The sequence below is a fragment of the Bison bison genome, unplaced genomic scaffold (genome assembly GCF_000754665.1).
Source record: "Bison bison bison isolate TAMUID 2011002044 unplaced genomic scaffold, Bison_UMD1.0 scf7180017864251, whole genome shotgun sequence".
In the NCBI taxonomy this organism is placed as follows: domain Eukaryota; kingdom Metazoa; phylum Chordata; class Mammalia; order Artiodactyla; family Bovidae; genus Bison; species Bison bison.
The window spans coordinates 1,716,097-1,734,048 of record NW_011494823.1 but is presented as its reverse complement, the minus strand read 5'-3'; the positions used below and the strand labels follow the sequence as shown (position 1 = coordinate 1,734,048).

The 17,952-nt window shown below is 54.9% G+C and overlaps 1 protein-coding gene across 3 annotated transcripts in view; it reads right to left on the bottom strand.

Moving 5' to 3' along the window:
- GDPD5 (glycerophosphodiester phosphodiesterase domain containing 5) overlaps positions 1-17,952 on the bottom strand; it is a 90,987-nt gene that overhangs the window by 18,496 nt on the left and 54,539 nt on the right. For 2 of the 3 annotated variants that reach the window (XM_010847563.1, XM_010847564.1), the window contains 5 exons: positions 10,541-10,644; positions 7,349-7,442; positions 6,422-6,481; positions 582-680; positions 186-279 (listed from right to left, as the gene is read on the bottom strand). In XM_010847563.1, the coding sequence (XP_010845865.1) occupies positions 186-279; positions 582-680; positions 6,422-6,481; positions 7,349-7,442; positions 10,541-10,644 (451 nt within the window). Of the gene's footprint in view, positions 1-185; positions 280-581; positions 681-6,421; positions 6,482-7,348; positions 7,443-8,102; positions 10,521-10,540; positions 10,645-17,952 lie in introns of those variants that run through there. The other variant, XM_010847565.1, reaches the window with a different exon arrangement.

The following is a 17,952-nucleotide window of genomic DNA, read 5'->3' as shown; positions in this document are numbered from 1 at the left end:
GCTCTTCCGATCTGCACAGAGGTGACAGCCTGCAGGCCACTCTGAACCAGGACTCGCCATGCTACGAGCAAGGGCCCCACCGCATCCCCAGGCTGCCCAGGCACAGTCCAGGTGGGGGCAGGGTAAGCTGGCCTTGGTGCTTAGATCACATGGGTGGGGAACAGGTCCTGCCCAGTCATACTTACAGGATCGCTCTGCGCGGGCAAACTGTCCGGCCACAATCCAGGAGAGTGCTGTGATAGCCACCAGGGCCCCCACGTGCAGGAACGGTGCTGTGCCCTTGGGTACAGGAAGGGGCAAGAGAGACTGTTGGCTCCCAGCCATGCCCAGACCTTCTGGTCACCGGCATCCTTCCGGCCTATCTCTATCCGTGGGGCAGGCAGCTGTCTCTATTTTTCAGAGGACACTGGGAGTCCAGGGACCCTGGGTGCTAGAATTCTCCCTGTCTCTGAGTTGCTCTGTGATGTGGACCCTTACTCCACCTTCTGGACTTTAGTCTGGAGGAATGGGAGTGACCTAAAGGTGTTGTCTTGTTCTGAGGGTCCTGGGGAACCAGCCAGTGGGCCCCCACCCCCACTCACCTGCAGGGAGATGAGGAGCACCTCCCACTCGTCCTCCCACAGCTGGGCCACGGCCGACATGGCCACCACGGTGGCCACCAGGATGGCCACCAGCCCGATCTATAGGGGAAGAGCCACCAGACGGTCAGGGGGCGCCAGAGCCTGGACAGCCCAAGGGTCCCCCGTGTGTGGGGGAGGGAGAGCAGAGGTGGAGAGACAAAGGGAGGGGCCGAGACACGGATGGGGAGAGTGGGGCATGCGAGAGAGGCCGACCTGGCAGGGCAGAGGCAGGTAGATGACAGTGAGAGATGGAGGCAGGAGGAGGCAGGTGGGCGGCCTGGCGAAGAAGGGAACACGGGAGAAACAGGAGGGTGGAGAGAAGACAGGTGGGCTGGGCTGGGGACATGGCCCCAGGGCTCAGGGTGTGGCGAGGGAAGACACTCAGCAAACGGGGCCTCCCGGTGCCCAGCAGGTCCCATTCCAGGCCTTGCCCGCCCTCCCAGCCACCTTTCATCCTGTGTGACAGGTGAAGATATCGAGGCTCCCCTGGAGCTGGGGCGAAGGGTGACTTGCCCAGGTCACAGGGCAGGAGGCTGAGGAGCCGGGTTCTGTGCGGGAGCCTGACAGCCAGTCCACCTTCCCCCCGGCCTTCAGGCGGGAGCAACCAGAGGGGAGGCAGGGGCGGCCCCATGCGCCCTGTCACCAAGGCGCACTCTCAGTCCCAGCCTCTAACGAGTTATGGGAGCTGCCCTCCCAGAGACAGTAAGGAGCGGAGCTCTGATGGAACCCTTGTGGGACAGAAAGCTGTGGGGACAAAGGGATCTGACATGTGTCCTGTAACACAAGATGCTTCCCCACACTAAGCGATGCCTAGCTTCTGGTTATTTAGCCCCCAGGGTCCCTGCCTTGGGCCCTGGATCCACATCTCTGCACCACCAGCCTGGTCTCGTAAAACTCAGTCATGTCTTCACCCTGAAGCCTTCCACAGCCCCCAGCCCCACAAGGCGCCAGCCAGGACCGCCATCTCTGGTCCTCCTGACTCCCTACTGCCTGCTCCCATGGTTCTCTGTGCCAGCAGGGCTCTCATCCTCTTTCTCTCCCTACAGTGCCTTTTCTGGCAGTGGCAGCAGCATTTCCAGAGCCCTCCAACAACCAAACAGGCTCTAAATTGAGTTTCTGGCTCGTGAGAGCAGCAACGGCAGCTGATCCATCTTCGTTCCCTGCCAGGCCGGGAAGATTCATTCTTGTCTGGGATTAAGGTTTCCTTTGGAGGTTTGTCGTTCTGGCCCATCAGCCTGGAAACAAATGTTCTAATAAGAAGCAGTAATAAGGCTGAAATGGGTAGGAACCCTTATGGACTGTGACAGGCCGGCCCAGAAGACATGGGAATAAGAGATATGAAGGTGCGTGGAGGGCCCAAGTGTGGCCTGGGTCTATGGGAGGCCCCTTCGCTTTTTCCTCGTGTTTATCCTTGTGAAAGTCCAGTCAGGATGTTATCATCTTCATTTTACACATAGGAAAACGGGGCTCAGAGAGCATAAGGGTTTGCTTGGTCATGTAGCTTTGAGGGGGCAGTCAGAAGCAACTCCCACTTTGCCTGTCTTGGAGGTCAGGCTCTTTCTGGGGATCTGCCCTCACAGTGAAGTGGAGGGAGCCCCGGGGAGCATCCTCTCAACCCCCACCCCAACACGCAGGCTCCCTGCCCCCAGCTCCAGGGCACAGCAAGCATCTCTGGAGGGTCACTCCCTGAGCATGTTGTATTATAGTAGTGAACTGCTAGTGGAAATACTTGTGATAAAACTGATTTCCCGGGAACCTAATGCAATGAAAATTTTTATCCTCTCTGAACTCGGCAGTTGTCATAGTGGCAACCATTATGCTCCACAGCATTACTGCAACGGTCAGCGCCTGTGGGATTTCGCCACAAGCACTGTGTCCTGAAGCCACGGAAACAGCGCTGATTCCTAACAACTAGACTGCTGTTCCTCAAGTCTGACTGCAAAGGATACATCCCACCCAGAAAGTGGGGAAAGCCCAGGGGAAGCCTCGGAGAAAGTGGTCTTTGGTTTTCCGTGCCGGAGGCACTGCGGTTCGTGATGACAGCTGGAGGGATGGAGGATAAAGGAGTATGTCCGTTCATTCACTGAGCCCTGCCTGGGTGCTGGGACCCGGGAGGAGTTGGAAACCAGCCTTGCCAGCACGTTGGCCTCTTGGGAAGGTGATGAGAATCTGGGCTCTGTGTGGTTCAAGCCGCAGACGGCTGGCCCAGGGTTCAGGGACCCACTCGTGTCACATTCCTTGGTGACTGTGCCTAATGGGGGTGGTTACCCTCTCAGAGCGTGTTTCCTGAGCTGCAGACGTGGGGAGAGTGAGCACCTGCCTGAAAGGGGTTTGGAAAGATAAATGAGAACATGCAAGTGAAATGCTTAGCACATGGCACCCGACTCCAGTACTCTTGCCTGGAAAATCCCATGGACGGAGGAGCCTGTAGGCTGCAGTCCATGGGGTCGCTAAGAGTCGGACACGACTGAGCGACTTCACTTTCACTTTTCACCTTCATGCATTGGAGAAGGAAATGGCAACCCACTCCAGTGTTCTTGGCTGGAGAATCCCAGGGACGGGGGAGCCTGGTAGGCTGCCGGCTATGGGGTCGCACAGAGGTGGACACGACTGAAGTGACTTATCAGCATGGCTGGCAGCAAAATAGTCAGTGCTTACTAAATGTTGTGTTAGTTGCTCGGACGTGTCCTACTCTTTGCAGACAAATGTTAGTAACATAATTTTTTTAAAGTGGGCATGGGTTTCCCTGGTGGCTCAGGGGTAAGGAATCTGCCCGTTAATGTAGGAGATGCAGGAGTCGTGAGTTTGATCCCTGGGTTGGGAAGCTCCCCTGGAGAAGGAAATGGCAACCTACTCCATTATTCTTGGCTTGGAAATCTCATGGACAGAGGAGCCTAGAGGGCTATAGTCCATGGAGTTGCAAAGAGTCGGACACAACTTAGCACCTAAACAACAATGGCAGCATCGAAAAGAATGAAATAATGCCATTTGCAGCGATACAGATGGACCTAGAGGTTGTCAAACTGAGTGGAGTAGGTCAAATTTCATATGATATCACTTATATGTGGGATCTCAAAAAAAATGGTACAAATGAACTTATTTTCAAAATAGAAATAGAGTCACAGATATAGAAAACAAACTTCTGGTTACCAAGGGGGAAAGGGGCGGGAGGAATAAATTGGGAGATTGGGGTTGATATATATATATACTACATCTAAAATAGGTAACTAATAAGAACCTACTGTGTAGCACAGGGAACTATACTCAGTATTCTGCAGTGACCTATGTGGGAAACTATCGAAAAGTAGACATTTGTCTAACTGAATCACTTGGCTGTACACCTGAAACTAACGGCATTGCAAATCAACTAAAAAGACTACACCGAGGCACCATTTTCACCCACTGGGAATGGCAAAGTCCGGAAATCCCCGAACACTTTATGGGCAAGGGTGGCTTTATAGGCACAATCATGTATTCCTGCTTGTGCGGGCTCAGTCGTGTCTGACTCTTTGTGATCCCATGGACTGTAGCTCCTCTGTCCATGAGATTTCTCAGGCAAGAATACTGGAGGGGGTTGCCATTTCCACCTCCAGGGGATCTTCCTGACTCAGGGATCGAACCCACATCTCTTGCATTGCAGGTGGATTCTTTTACTGCTGAATCACCAGGGAAGCCCATGCGTAAACTATACTGAAAAAAAAAAAAAAAAAACTACCAAAAAAACTGTTAAGATGCAAAATGAGGGTATAATAGGCTACCACTTCTGTTTAAAGAAAAAGGAATGTGTGTGTATGTATGTGCACATACACACATCTGCATGTGCTTAAAATATCTCTGGAAAGATAACGGGGAGATTTACATTTTGTACTTCTTCTGTAATGTTGAACCGTGTCAATGTACTAATGGTCAAAAGTTAGTTAAAACACCCCCCCGGCCCCCCGCAAATAAGAATTCCTTAAAATCTTAGACTAAAACTATAGAGTCTTGCAGAGAGGTAGAATTTCCAGCCCCTACTTGACTACTGAGCCCCAGGGAGCTCCTTCCCTCCTGGTGCAGTGGATCCAGCTAAGCATCAGCTGGAACGTGCCTCATGCTGAGATCTCTTGGGAGGGATCAGAGGGGAGAGAAAGGCAGGGCTGGCACCCTGGGAGCTGGCACCGGTGCAGATGAAGGGATCTGAGCCCCCTGCCCCCAGGAGAAGACTCCCTGCACTGTGCTGCTGCCCAGGCTGGCTTGAGCCTCCAGATGCCTCTCCGCGGGGATCAAGCAGGTGTGCCCTGGCCTGCCGAGAGCCAGGCATGCCCCAGAGGAGGGGGCCGCGGTGTGCACCAGCCCCACCTGCGGTGCCCGCAGTTGTTGTCCTTTCAAGTGTCAGCTTTGCAGCTGGGAAAAGAAAGTCCCTCACAGAGAAGTCTTCAGAAGTGCAGAGGAGATCTTAGGAAAGAGTGATGAGCAAGAGGAAGGTGGGAGGGGACCAGAGGCGGCTCACTGCTTTTTATCCCTCCAGGACTTTAGTCACCTGGGTCTGACTCCCCAGCTCCAGACCCTGGAGGCACACCTAGATGCCCACAGGCACCTCCCACTCCATGCAGCCCAAGTGGAGCTCACCACATCCTTCTTCCAGTTCTCGTTCTGTATCCTTTTAGCTGGAAGTGAGCCCCTCCCCTCAGAGTCACTCTGGACCCATCTCACGGGCTCATGATTATTCCTGGACATTTCTGCCTCTTCCTGAATGGCCAGCCCATGGAGTCAGGCTCTGGGGAAAGGGAGGTGGCACGGCCCTCTCTCAGGGGCCCTGGTGCTCCTGGGAGGGAGGGCCTCTCTCTGGGTCAGTTCTGTGCCACTCCTGAGCCCACTGGGGTCTCAGAAAGAGCAGGAGGCATCAGCCACATGCATTGCACGCTATGTGTGCCATGAACAGTGAGCCAGAGAGTCAAGGCTCTGGAATGTATGATGCCTCTTTGCTTTGGGTCCAACCCTGAGTGGGGCACTGGGGACAGAGAGATGGAAAGTCAGTTCTGGTCTCTGCACGGAGCTCCTAGACTAGGGAGGGTCGGGGTCAGGGAGCCAGATGGAAATGGACAATGAGACATCAGGACTGTGGCCAGGGAGCCTTAGGGGACTGGGGGAGCCTGAGAAGCTTTGTGTAGGTGGGAGGAAAACCAAGGAAGGGTTCAAAAGAGAGAGAAAGGGAGGTGGGAGCGAAAACATAAAGCAGAGAAGAGGCAGGCGTGCTGGGAGGGCCTGAGATGTCTCATGTGGCAGAAGCCGAGGGTGACGGTCCCAGGACAGCAGTTGGGAGACGTCAGCAAGGGGCCAACCTGCTCAGGGCCTTAATGTCTGGAGGGAGAGCTTGGATCATCCTGGGAGCAATGGAAGCTCGGGGAAGGGCTTTAAACTGGGAGTCATAACACTGAATCAGAGTTTTAAGATGAGCTCACTGAAGAGAAACAGAGGATGAGACTGAAGTCAGAGCCAGCCAGAGAGCTGGAGCTGTGACCTACGCTGGTTAACCACGCGGCTGTAGACCTAGGAGCCTGGACCCTCTACTTATTAAGTTGGAAACCTTGGGCAAGTCACTTAACCTCTTTGTACCTCAGTTTTCCCAGCTGCAAATGGGATGATAAGAGCACCTATGCTGCAGGGCTGCTGAGGCGGGAAATGAGTAAATACAGTCCAGTGTTAGCTCCTAGAACAGTTAGAACCATGATCCAGGGAGGGAGGTGTGTCCGGGCCCTCCCTCTGCGGCTGTGGCCTCCAGCCTCTCCCCTCCTCCCTGGGTCCCTTGGAGGCCCCCTTACCTTGTGAAGCCAGTGCAAGTTCATCTGTTGCCCCACGGCGATGTGGCATAGTGCCAGGACCTGAGGGAGGGCCCAGAGGGCAAGAGTCAGGCATCACGTGTGGCCCGGGTTCCTGCCAGTTCCCCAGACACCTGCTCCCCCGGCTCTCCAGGCCCGGCTCAAGCAGTCAGCTAACCAGCAAACCATTTTCATGCCCAGCCCTGCTCAGCTCTGCCCGAGCCTGGCCGCCTCCCAGATTATTTCAGGTTCCTCCAGGTGCCTTCTCCTCTAGGACCTTTCCCTCAACAGCTCCTTGGGCCCTGCTGCACTTGGGCCGCCTAATTCATGTTTTGGGAGTTCCAGGACCCCGGATTCTGAAGAAGACTCGAGCCTGTCCCCCAGGAGCCTGGAGAGTTGCTTTGATGCTCACTCACTAGGGTAAAGAATCTGCGTGCAATGCAGGAGACCTGGGTTTGATCCCTGGGTCAGGAAGATGCCCTGGAGAAAGGAATGGCAATCCACTCCAGTGTTCTTGCCTGGAAAATTCCACGAACAGAGGAGACTGGCGGGCTACAGTCCACGGGGTCGCAAAGAGTTGGACACGACTGAGCAGGTAACACACACCCAGGAGCTCCCAGGCCTGCCTGGGGACTGAGTTGAGTCTGAAGGAGCACCGTGTTGGAAGCAAGGACCAAAGCAGATGTTCTTGGAAGAGGAAGTCTGTGGTGGGGTCTAACAGTGGGATGTCCTCATGGGGTCAGGGGAAAACATTCCAGAAGAGGGCAAAGCAAGAGGACCTCCCACCTTGAAGGAACCAAGCCCCAGAGGTCTGGAGAAAAGCCAGCCGTCCTCCTCAAACCAGGGTGGGGCCCTCCGTCAGCCCGGCACAGGCCAGGCCTCCCTTCCCCTGGGAACAGAGCCACCTCCCTCTGAGACAGCCCCACGTACCTGGAGGCCAGCGATGTAAGTGAAGGCAGCTGCTGTGGTCATGAGGATGGGCACGGACCAGTCACTCCAGTAGCCCATGCGGTTGTAGAGGTACCTGCCAGGAGGAGAAGGGGCAGGGGTCAGACCTCCATCAGGGAGCCTGGATGCTCCCTGGGGCCTGCCAGCTCTCAGCTCTCAGGTGGCCTGCTCAGGTACTAGACTCTGGCCCTTCAGTGAGGAGGTCACTGCTTCCCTGGTCATCGGTCAGCCTGTGGAGGGCTCTCGGGGGGCACCTGGGCATGGCAAGAAGCATAAACAAAAAAACAACTTCCCTTAATTCCACTGCCCAGAAGTAATCATCACCAAAACTCTGCTGCCTTTTTCTGGTGGGTGCCCGCCTCTGCTTATATATTTTTGTAAACAGCAAAGCCGAGACCCCACTGTGTATAGCACAGGGGTTAGAGTTCAGGCTTTGGAGGGAGGACTCGCAGATTCAAATCCCCTGGCTTGCAGGGTGCTGGGGAGGTGACAGACTTCCCTAATGCTAAGATGCTATTGATTGTGACATTCATCTCAATTTCAACGTCAACATTTGAAAAGATGAGGTCTTAGGATCGATGACATGTAACACCTGACTTCCCTGCACCTTAGTTTCTTCATCTACAGGATAGAATAACAAAGTGCCCTTCCTAGGGTTTCCTGAGGATGAAGTTTATGTGAGGAACAAGGTAAGTACTCAACTCTCTGCTTTTTATTAACATAAGCATTTACTTACGTCAGTAAAAGCCTGAGGAAATGTGATTTTTCTCAGAGTCATGAGGTTTTCTGTTGCACTAATGTACTGCATGAAGCCAACTTCCTACTAATGACAATTAATAGTTTCCAATTATTCACTGTTATAAATTAACACAAAAACTCTTTGGCACATACCTTTCTGCATTACTAATTATTTCCTTAGGAGAGACTCCTACAGATGGAATCACAGGACCAAAGGGAATGAGCTGTTTTTAGGGTTCCTGTTGGAGCCTGATAAGTTGCTCTCCAGAAAGACTGAACCACCCACATCCTCCCTGTACAAGTGGGGAAACTGAGGCTTAGAGAAAGCAGCAAGCAACGTGCACAGGGTCATCAGAGAAAATGAGCTGGCACCAGGCAGCTTCAGGCCTGCTACCCTCTTGGGGCTGGGAGGACTGCAGGAAGACACCGTGGGGTGGGTACCTGCTCTCCCCTGGCCCTCACCCTCGGAATTCGAGGGCAAGATTTACTCAAGGTGAAACTGAGGCCCAAGAAAAGGCAGCCCCCGGCCCTGGTAACTACTCCTGCAAAGCCTCTGGCTCCACGTGCCTCTCCCATTCCTGGGAGAATTGGAGGGAGCCCCCCTGCCAATTCCCAGTTGACAGTAACAGCCCAGCCAGTCCCTCCCTGGCTTTCCCCATTCAGCCCTGACCATCCAGGTCTTGCTCGCCTCTTCTTACCGTGTGAGCTATCCCTGGAGGCTCTCTGTACTCTGAGGACCAGGCCAGGGGCTCCTGAATCCCAGCACAACTCCAGGAAACCAAGGAGACTGACTAAGGGAGCTGCAGGTCCCCAGACCCTCCCCGAGCACAGGCATGCCTTCCCTCTGCGGCCTCCCCAACATCCATCCTCTGCTTGAGCTGCCTAGGGACGGGGAGCCCAGTCTCTGGGCAGAGCGGGGTGGCCCTGTGGACCACGTGATACAATCAGGTAGTTTAAGTCCCTGTCCCAGGTCTGACTGCATCCTGCTGTGTGACTAGAGAGAGGCTACTTAACCCACTGAGCCCCAGTCTCCTGGACTGTCCTAATATGTGCGCTTGGCACTAGCTGGTTGTATGGCCACAGGGGAGTCCTGTCCCTCTCCGGGCTTAGCTGCTCCTTCTGCATGTGACAGGGTGGACCAGCACTGGGGCAGCAGCCCTGCAGCTCAGCAGAGCCATCCAAGGACTTCAGGGAAGGCCCATCAGGGAATGCTCCCACTTGCCCATAGCAGTGCCTGTGCTTTGGACCTGAGAGGATGAATAATTTATTTATGGCATTTAATAAAGGCCAGAGGCCACCTCTGGGACTCGTCTGGGGCCCCGGCTGATCTCGCCGGGCTGTTGCAGGGCAGCAGCCTGTCCTTTATTGAGATCATTAATCACAGAAGCACAGCCTGGCGCCATGCAGAGGGGAGTGGATGCCAGACTCCATGAACTGAGTCTTAGAATCACTACAAAATCCTTGAACCACAGCCCATCAGAAGCCCAGAGTCCAGAAATCGTAAATTCTAACATCATGACCACCTTCCAGCTGGAGATTTAGCCTCCCAGGAAGCGACCTTGGGTTTAGGGGAGCCTGGAGCCCTCTCACATCCATCATCTCATTTTGTCCTCAGAAAGACCTGCTATCTGCTGGCGCTCTGCTATCCCATTTTACAGAAGAGGACACCAAGCCTGAGAGAGGACTCACACTCCTGTGCCCATGGCCACACTGAGCTGGATTTCTAACCAAGAGGAAAAGGCAGCACCGGAGGGGCAGGGAGCACCAGCTGCCAAGCCCCAACTCCGCCCCCAACTGCTCATCTGAACTTGGGCCTCAGTTTCCACACCTGTCAGTGGGCAAGTTCCTACTGGAGCTGGTGACCTTCCCCTCCTCCATGCCATCCACTGTTTGACAAAGGCAGGCCGTGGGGGAGCAAGGGCAGGGGATGAAGCAGGATAGGTGCCCTTGTGCACCCAGCCCCAGACATGTCCTTGGACCTGAGGCTGCTGCCCACAAGGGACCCTGAGCTTTCCCAGAACCACAGCATCTGCCAGCCCGGCCCACGGCCCTGCTCAGGGAGGCAGGAGGCCTGGGGTCGGGGACCACCTCCTCTGCTGAGGCCTTGCTTTCTTTGGGCCTTGGAGTCCTTGTCCACAAGGGGTCCAGAGGTCCCAGCTCCCAGCCGAGCCCCTGCCCTGTCTTACATCCCTATTTCCATGATAGCAGCAGCAGGAAGGAGCTCCCTGTTCTCCCCAGCTGGTCTCAGCTCCCCTAAGTGTCTGTTCTCTCTAGAGGATTATGCCCTCAAAAGTTACACAGTGAGCTGGTGGCCAGTGGTGGCTGGGCCCTGAGGACCAGCCTGGGAGAGAGGTTCAAACCTGTCCCTCACCCCCGACCCCCGTCTCAGCCACCAGATGCCCAGGCCCCAGGCCCCGCCCCCTGGTCCCCACTCACCAGTTGAATTCATCGTAGTCATTGTGGACTTCCCACCAGAAGTACAGCCAGGTGAGCGTGAGGCCGAAGGTGAAGGTCAGGAGCAGGAACCAGAGGCGCTCCCACTGGAGGGGCGGAGCAAGGGCAGGGGTCAGTGGGGGCAAGGCTGGCCCTCAGGCCACCATCGCCCAGAACGTTCCCACCCCTCCCCCCGTGGCAGCCCCACCGCCAGGCGGGGGCACAAGGGCACCTATCCTGCTTTACCCACTGCCCTCGCTCCCCCACGGCCTGCCTTTGTCAAACAGTGGAAGGCATGAGGAGGGGAAATTCCCTCAGCTCCAGTAGGAACTCGCCCACCAAGTGTGGAAAATGAGGCCCAGGTTCAGACGAGCAGTTGGGGACAGAGTTGGGGTATGTTAGCCAGTGCTCCCCGCCCCTCTTCACACGGGTGGGGACTTGAGGCTCAGAGAGGGAAGTGACCTGACCAACATCATCACACCCAGAGTCACAAATGATGGGGAACCAGGGCAGGGTCGGGGGTCCACCCCAGAGCTGGGCCCTTAGTGCTGCAGCCTGAGGCCCTTCCTGTGTGCACTGTCTCCAGGACCAAAGGCCACATCTGCCTGAGCCTTCACACTGGGAGGGTGATCCCGGGTCCGAGGGGTCACATTCCTCACCTCCGCCCCTGCTACACCAAGGCCCAGAGGGGTGAAGCAACTTGCTCGAGTCACACAGCAAGTTAGAGAAGGGTTAAAGAGCAGTGCCCCAGCCTCTAGATTTGAAGGAATGTTCTACCACCCCCACCTGGGGTCAGCCCCTCTATCTCATGGGGCCCGGGGGTGGGGTGGGGGCAGTGTGCGTGTTGGGTGGATGGAGGGGGTCCTGCTGACGCCGCCTCTGCTGCTTCCCCCAGAGGTCTGCAGGCACTTCCGGCTGGGCCCTCGGGTGTACCCCTGCTTCCATCCGTCCCCTTATCTCAGAGGCACAACAAGCTTGGAACATCCTGCTCTCTGGGAAACTGCTGAGATCATGAGCACAAACAACAGCTCGGAGGGGAAGTCAGTGCAGGAGGGACCCAAGACCCCCCCCCACCTTGAGAGGCTGGAGGGCTTGGAGGAGCTCAGCGTCTCTCATCCAGCCACTGCCCGGGCCCCCTGCAGCTTTGCTGGCACCTCTGATCCTTCCGGCACCGCACAGCCAGCTTGGAGCTACAGTTCTAAGCCCAGTTTAACCTCTCGATGTCTCTGTCTAGAAAGCAAGGCCTCTCAGGTCCACCAGACAGCCCTCTTCCTCCTCCTCGAGGCCTTCCCCATCCCAGCAGGGATTCCATCTCCGCAGAGCTTCCATAACTGGGGCACCCCTGTCAGTTATGACACGACCCCTGCAGTTCTAGAACTGTCCCACTGTGTGTCAGGAACTCCCCCCCACCTCCGCTATACTGTAACCACCTCGAGGTCTGGGTGGTCTTCATATTCCCAGGGTGAGTGGCAACTTAAGATAGATTTGATAGTGAGATGGTAGACGAGAAAAGACTCTTTCTCTGACGCTGGCATGAGTGTGCCCACCCAGGAGACATTTCACTCTGGGTTTACCAACTTACTACCCCCTCCAAAGAGGAGCCCTTGGTATTCTGTGAACGCCGAGCCAGCAGTAGTGAGCGGCCCTCTGTCCACAGAGATCACTCTCCCTCAGTAGGTATGAGGCCTCTGGCCAGAGGACAAGGTTCTGAGAAGGGCCCAGGTGAGGGGGGAGCCTCAGCCAATGATGAGTCCTGTCCCAGGTCAGCAGCATGGAGGTCAGTAGGTGGTGGGAATCAGGGGAATAGTATCAGGGACAGTGACAGGGAGAGAACCGGCCACACGTGCTGGGAGGGGATGTCCTTGGTGACACGTGACGCAGGACCCAGGGACAATTCTGACAGGTGATCAGGAAGACTGCGGGTGTCAGGAGGGCCCACAGTGGACAGGGGTCCTGAGTACCAAGGGTCACTGTTCTCACTGGGCTGGATCCCGACAATGGGGCAGGAAGGATGGGGCGAGAATGAGGGGCATCCCCTCCCTACCCCTGGAAACCCACACGAAGGACTAGGAACGTCATTATTGGAACAAGGCATGAGCTGGGGTTGGGGGTCACCTAAGGTTGACAATACTGGGAGCTGAAAGCCAGAGGTCCTACGGCCACAGGGAGCCTGTAGATGGGGGTGAAGAGGCTCTGTCCACAGCAGGTCACTCAGAACAATCAGAGGAAAAAACCGAATGGCAGGGCCTGGAAGAAAGGGAGGGAAAGCCAGGAGCTCGGGGAGGAAGTGGCCTAGGGAGGAGTTCCACTGACAAAGAGGCTCCAGTGGCACGACTGGTCCTTGTCTGGGCAGCTTATAGGGGAGGGGCCTGAGCCAGCCCCGCCCCTCACCAGCCAGCCTGGCTCTGCTCCAGGCGGTTCAGCCACTGGCCCTCCATCACCTCCCACTGTCTGCACAATGCCCGGGTATGTATCCCCATCTCAGAGCAAACAAAGATCCCAAGTCTCGGAGAAGGGCAGCCACATATACAGGCTGAGCAAGTTGTAGAGCCCCCGCACTGAGAGGTGCCACTCACATCATGGTCGCACCACTGACGTGCATGTTTGTCATGAAAAGTTTTCCAGCAGGTAATGGTCAAAAGCCCTGCGGAAGGGCCACCCTTTGCTTATTTGCACAGAGGCTCAAAGTGGGTAAGTGGTAGTGAGTCAGAGGTTGAGCAACGTATTCAAGGTGACCAAGTAGAGGAGGAGCGGAGGTAGGAGGCAACCCTCTGCAGCTCCCTTGGGAACCTGCATAGCTCTCCCGGAAACCCACCTTTGCCCTCTGGGACACAAGTGTGACAATCCCAAACCCAGCTCAACTCCCTGAGATTCCTTTCTCCTCTCTCACTGGGGCCCATCCCCTAGGCCAAGCCTTCCTCTCCTTCAGGAACTCCTCCCATCGCTGCAGCCCCCAAGACCTCCCTTTCTTTTTCCTTTTTCTTTTTGGCCCCACTGCATGGCACGTGGGACCTTAGTTCCCTGACCAGGGATCAAACCTATGACCCCTGTATTAGCAGTGCGGTCTTAAACACTGGACCACCCGAGAAGTCCCAGGACCTCCCTTTCTTCACTGCTTCTGCACAGACTCTTGGTACCCACCAACTTGACCTGGAAAGAAGCCAGGCTCAAGAGGGAGACAGACCTGGCTCTGCCACTTGGGTAAGTTACCACTGAGCCTTGTTTTCCTCCCCTGTAAAGAGGCAATAACACCCGTACTCTGGAGGGTTGATGTTAAATGAAGTGATGTACATCAAGTGGTACACAGTAGGTGCATAATAAGGGGCAGTTAGTTCACTGGGCTGCAGACTCCTTCCGCCCAGGGATGGCTGAAGTATCTGTGCACCCTGGCCCACAGCCCTCGGAGGACTGTGGTGCTCAGACACGCTGTGAGAAGACGGTGTGGACGTGGTGGGGATGCAGGGAGGCCTCAGGGCCACCAGTGACAAGGACGTCATCCAACCCTGGGTTTATCCTCAGGCGAATCCTGGGGGCCCCTGGAATCCAAGGGAAGGAACTCCCATTGTGACACCCCAGCCCCTTCCCTTCCGAGTCTAGCAGCTGCCTGAGAGCAGGACAAAGGTCAGGTGATTCCTGACCGGCTACAGAGGCACAGGGAAGTGGCTGAGAGCAGCCGGGGAAGGGGATGGGTGAGCTCTGGCTGTGGACGGGCAGGCGGCTCCCTCCCCGCACAGGGGTGGCTGTGGGGGAGCGTCCCAGAGGCCCCGGCCCCATCCTGTCTCTTCCACTCTTGCCTCCACCCTCCTCTGTCCCACACCTGGCAGCAGCGCACCAATTTTTCCTGCTGGTTTTCACGTCTTCTCCTCATCCCTCTTATCTCTGTCCCGCCTGCAGCCTTCTGCATTCAGAGGAGACCGTGCGTGCGGAAACAGCTTCTTAGCAGCTGGGCTTACAGGGTCACACAGCACTGCAGCCACAGATCCCAGCCCATGCAGGACGTGTGAGCACAGGCCATGCTGCTGCCGGGTGCTGCCCGCCCCAGACTGTGCCCTGGGCTAGAACTCTACACACAGACACTGCTGTGGGTGCACCCCTAGGGTCCCCTAGCATCTGGGGCACCTCCAAATAGAACCTGGAGCCTGAAATCTGCATCAGGATGGCACCTGAGTGGGAGCCGCCTCCCTGCCCTTGGTACCACCATGGACTTCAGACTCACACTCAGAGGCAGAGCTGTCTGGCAGGACTCCTATTCCCTGCGTGTCCCTCGGGACAGAGACTGTGTCTGTGGCCCCCAGGACAGGAGCGCCCCTGCTTTGGCTCCCACAGCTCCAGGGATGGGTACTCCTGTCTGCATGCTGCTTGGCCCTCCTCTGGGCTGAGGGTTCTCCCTTCTGAGACAGTGGCCGGACAGGGGCAGGGCAAAGTCCTGTAACATTGGGTGAGAATCCCAGACAGGCTGCCTACTAAATGGTGGCCTTGGAGAAGACACTGCTTTATCCTCCCCGAGCACCGACTTCCTGTTCTGTAAAATGGGGACGGCAGTGTTGGACAGAAGTGCTTGGCAATGGCAGGGTGTCAGGAGTTGCTTTTCTTGCTTCCATCCCTCCCGAAGTCTGCTCCTCAGCTGCAATCCTGCCGCCAGTTCTCTGATACCACCCAGAACAAATCCAGCCAAAGGGCAGGAACACTGGGGTCAAATGACCAGGGCACAGGGCAATATAATCAAGAGCTGGGTTTTCATTCCCCGCCCTCCTACTGCTAGCTGTGTGGCCATGGGCCAATGGCTCAGAACCTCATTCAATCCCCAGCTTCCTCCTCTATTCCTTAAGATGACATCACCTCTACCTCATGGGAGGGCTGCCAGGCCTGAATGTGACTACAGATGTAAGCTTAAGTCGCCAAATCCACGATCGTTCCTATAATTATCATTTCGTGTCTGACAGCCCTTTAATTATGTGAAGACAGTGATCAAGTGTTCCCCGCCCCCTGCTCTACATCAAATTTCCCCAGCTGCTTACAGCCAAGCAGATCACCCCTTCCCAGCCCAGGGCAGGTGCCATGGTCAGGGGGATGCAGAGGTCAGGCTCAGTTCTGCAGGTTGCAGTTCTAGGAGCCGGCAAAGATGAAGGAAGAAGACCCTGACCTGACACAGCAGCTGCCCCATCCGGGCTCACAGCACCACGTGGCCGCCCCGGAAGACAGAGCCTTGGAAGAGCACTTCATAAAGCTGGGGGTGGGGCACTCCTAGCAGCGCTCTACCTGCTCCATCGCATCTCATCCTCTCCACAGCTCTGCAAAGCAGCAGGAATAGTCAGAGGAAACCAGGCCTCGGGGAGGGAAAGTGGGCTGCCCAAGGTCACAAGGGGCAAACGTGAGCCAGAATTCACAACCAGGTCTGGGTGCCTCCAGCTTCTTCAACTATCCCAAAGCAACAAGCAGCAGGACCTGTAATTATCCTTGTCTGACCAAGGAGGAAAATCACAGGCAGTGCCAGAGGAGGAGCCTTGGGATTTCAGCATTCGAAAAGATTTCAGAGATCATCCTGCCTCATCCACTAAAGGTCCAATTAAGAACAGGAGAAACTGAGACCCAAAGACAGGGAATGGTCTGGAAGGATGGACACAGGATGAATGCCAAGTAAATCAGTACACAGAAAGGTCGGAGAATTCAACAGATGATATTGGGACATCTGGACATCCTTTTGTGTGTGTGTGTGTGTGTGTGTGTGTGTATAATTAGACTCCTACCTTACACCTCACACCAAACTAAATTCCAGCATCTCCCTCCACATCCGAGCCACTACTTTCTTCCAATCATTCTACACACATACTGAGCCCTGGACACTGGGAGATAAAGCCTGGACTCCACGCTGAGCAGCCTGCACAGAAGACTGACCAGCCAGGAGGCAACTGGAGTCCTAGAAGCCAGTATGGTGAATGGGGCAAGCATGGGCTGCTCCAGAGCACACTGCCAGTTATGGGGGCAGGGATGGTCTGGAGGGCTTCCTGGAGGAAGAGATGCTTGTAGCAAAGCTGAAAGGAACAGGCTTTTTGGAATGACAAGGTAAGGGAGGGTGTGGAACATGCAAAGGCACAGAACCTGGTGGCTTTTGTTTGGGATAACTGGCTTCTGGCAGGTTTATAAAAGCTTTGTCAGGACTTCCCTGATGGTCCTGTGGCTAAGACTCCGAGTCGCTATTGCAGGGTGCCCAGGTTAGATCCCAGGGTTGGGGAACTAGATCCCAGACGCCACAGCTAAGAGGTCACATGCTGCAACTAAAGATACCGTGTGCTGGAACTAAATGAATAAAGAAATATTGGTGCAGCCAAAAAAAAAAAAAAATTGAAAAAAAATCACTAAAAATCAAAATTAAATTTCAAAAAGTTTCCTCTATGTAAGAGTATTAACTTTAGTATAGATTATCTATTTTTTCTTATTTTATCAGTTGACTTCAATTTTGGTTTTCATGCTTTTTATATAAAAAATTAAATTTTTATGCAGTCAAATCTATCCCTCTTTTCCTTTATAGGCTTTTGTCTTTGGTATCGTGTTAGGGAACGTGGCTTGTGATTATGTATTTTACACTGATGATTTCTCATTGTTGACATTTAAATCTGTAGTTCACCTATCCATCTATAGCTCCGTATGTGTGTATACGTGTATGGACAGAGGTTTGAAAGCCTTTCCTCTAAAGCATGAAGATGAGAATTTCTTTTACTTTCTATCTTCCTGAGTTGTTTGAATTTCCTCAATATGTTCTTCCTAAATAGAAAAAAAAAGAGCTTAAAAAAAGAAAAAAACACATTTTAATCCATCTGGAATTTCTTCTCATTTGAAGTAAGAGGCAGGGATCTAATTTTACTTTCACCAAATGCATACTTCAGCTGTGCCTGTTCGGTTTGTCATATCTGCAATAATTTCCACGATCGTCTACCACACAGCACGCGCTCAGATGTGTGTGGGCTGTTTCTAGGTTTTCTAGTCTGTGTTCCCCGTGTGCTGGCTCCGCCTGGCACGGCTCCTTCCGCGTGGCTGAGCTCTGCTCCGGGTGCCACTCCTGTGGTCCCGCCTCCGCTTCCAGACAGAGTCCAGCTGTGTACTTAGCAATACGCAGCCCTGTGCAGAGGCTGGACAGCGACTGAGGGGTTCCTCTCCGCGGAGTCCGTCCACCTGCAGGCTACACCTGGGGCACACCAGCTCCTCCCACCATCAGCCCATTTCATCCTCATCAAGTTCCTAATGGGGAGATGGGTGAATGTCAGCTGGGAAAGGTGTGGGGAGCTCCCAGAAGAGAGAGCTGGGCAGCCCTAGCAGGATTATTCTGGCTCTGACCCAGGAGATTTGGGGGAGGGGGCAGCCTGGGGAGGGTTGAGCTGGACGGCAGCATTAGGGCGAAGAAGGGAAAGGGATTAAAA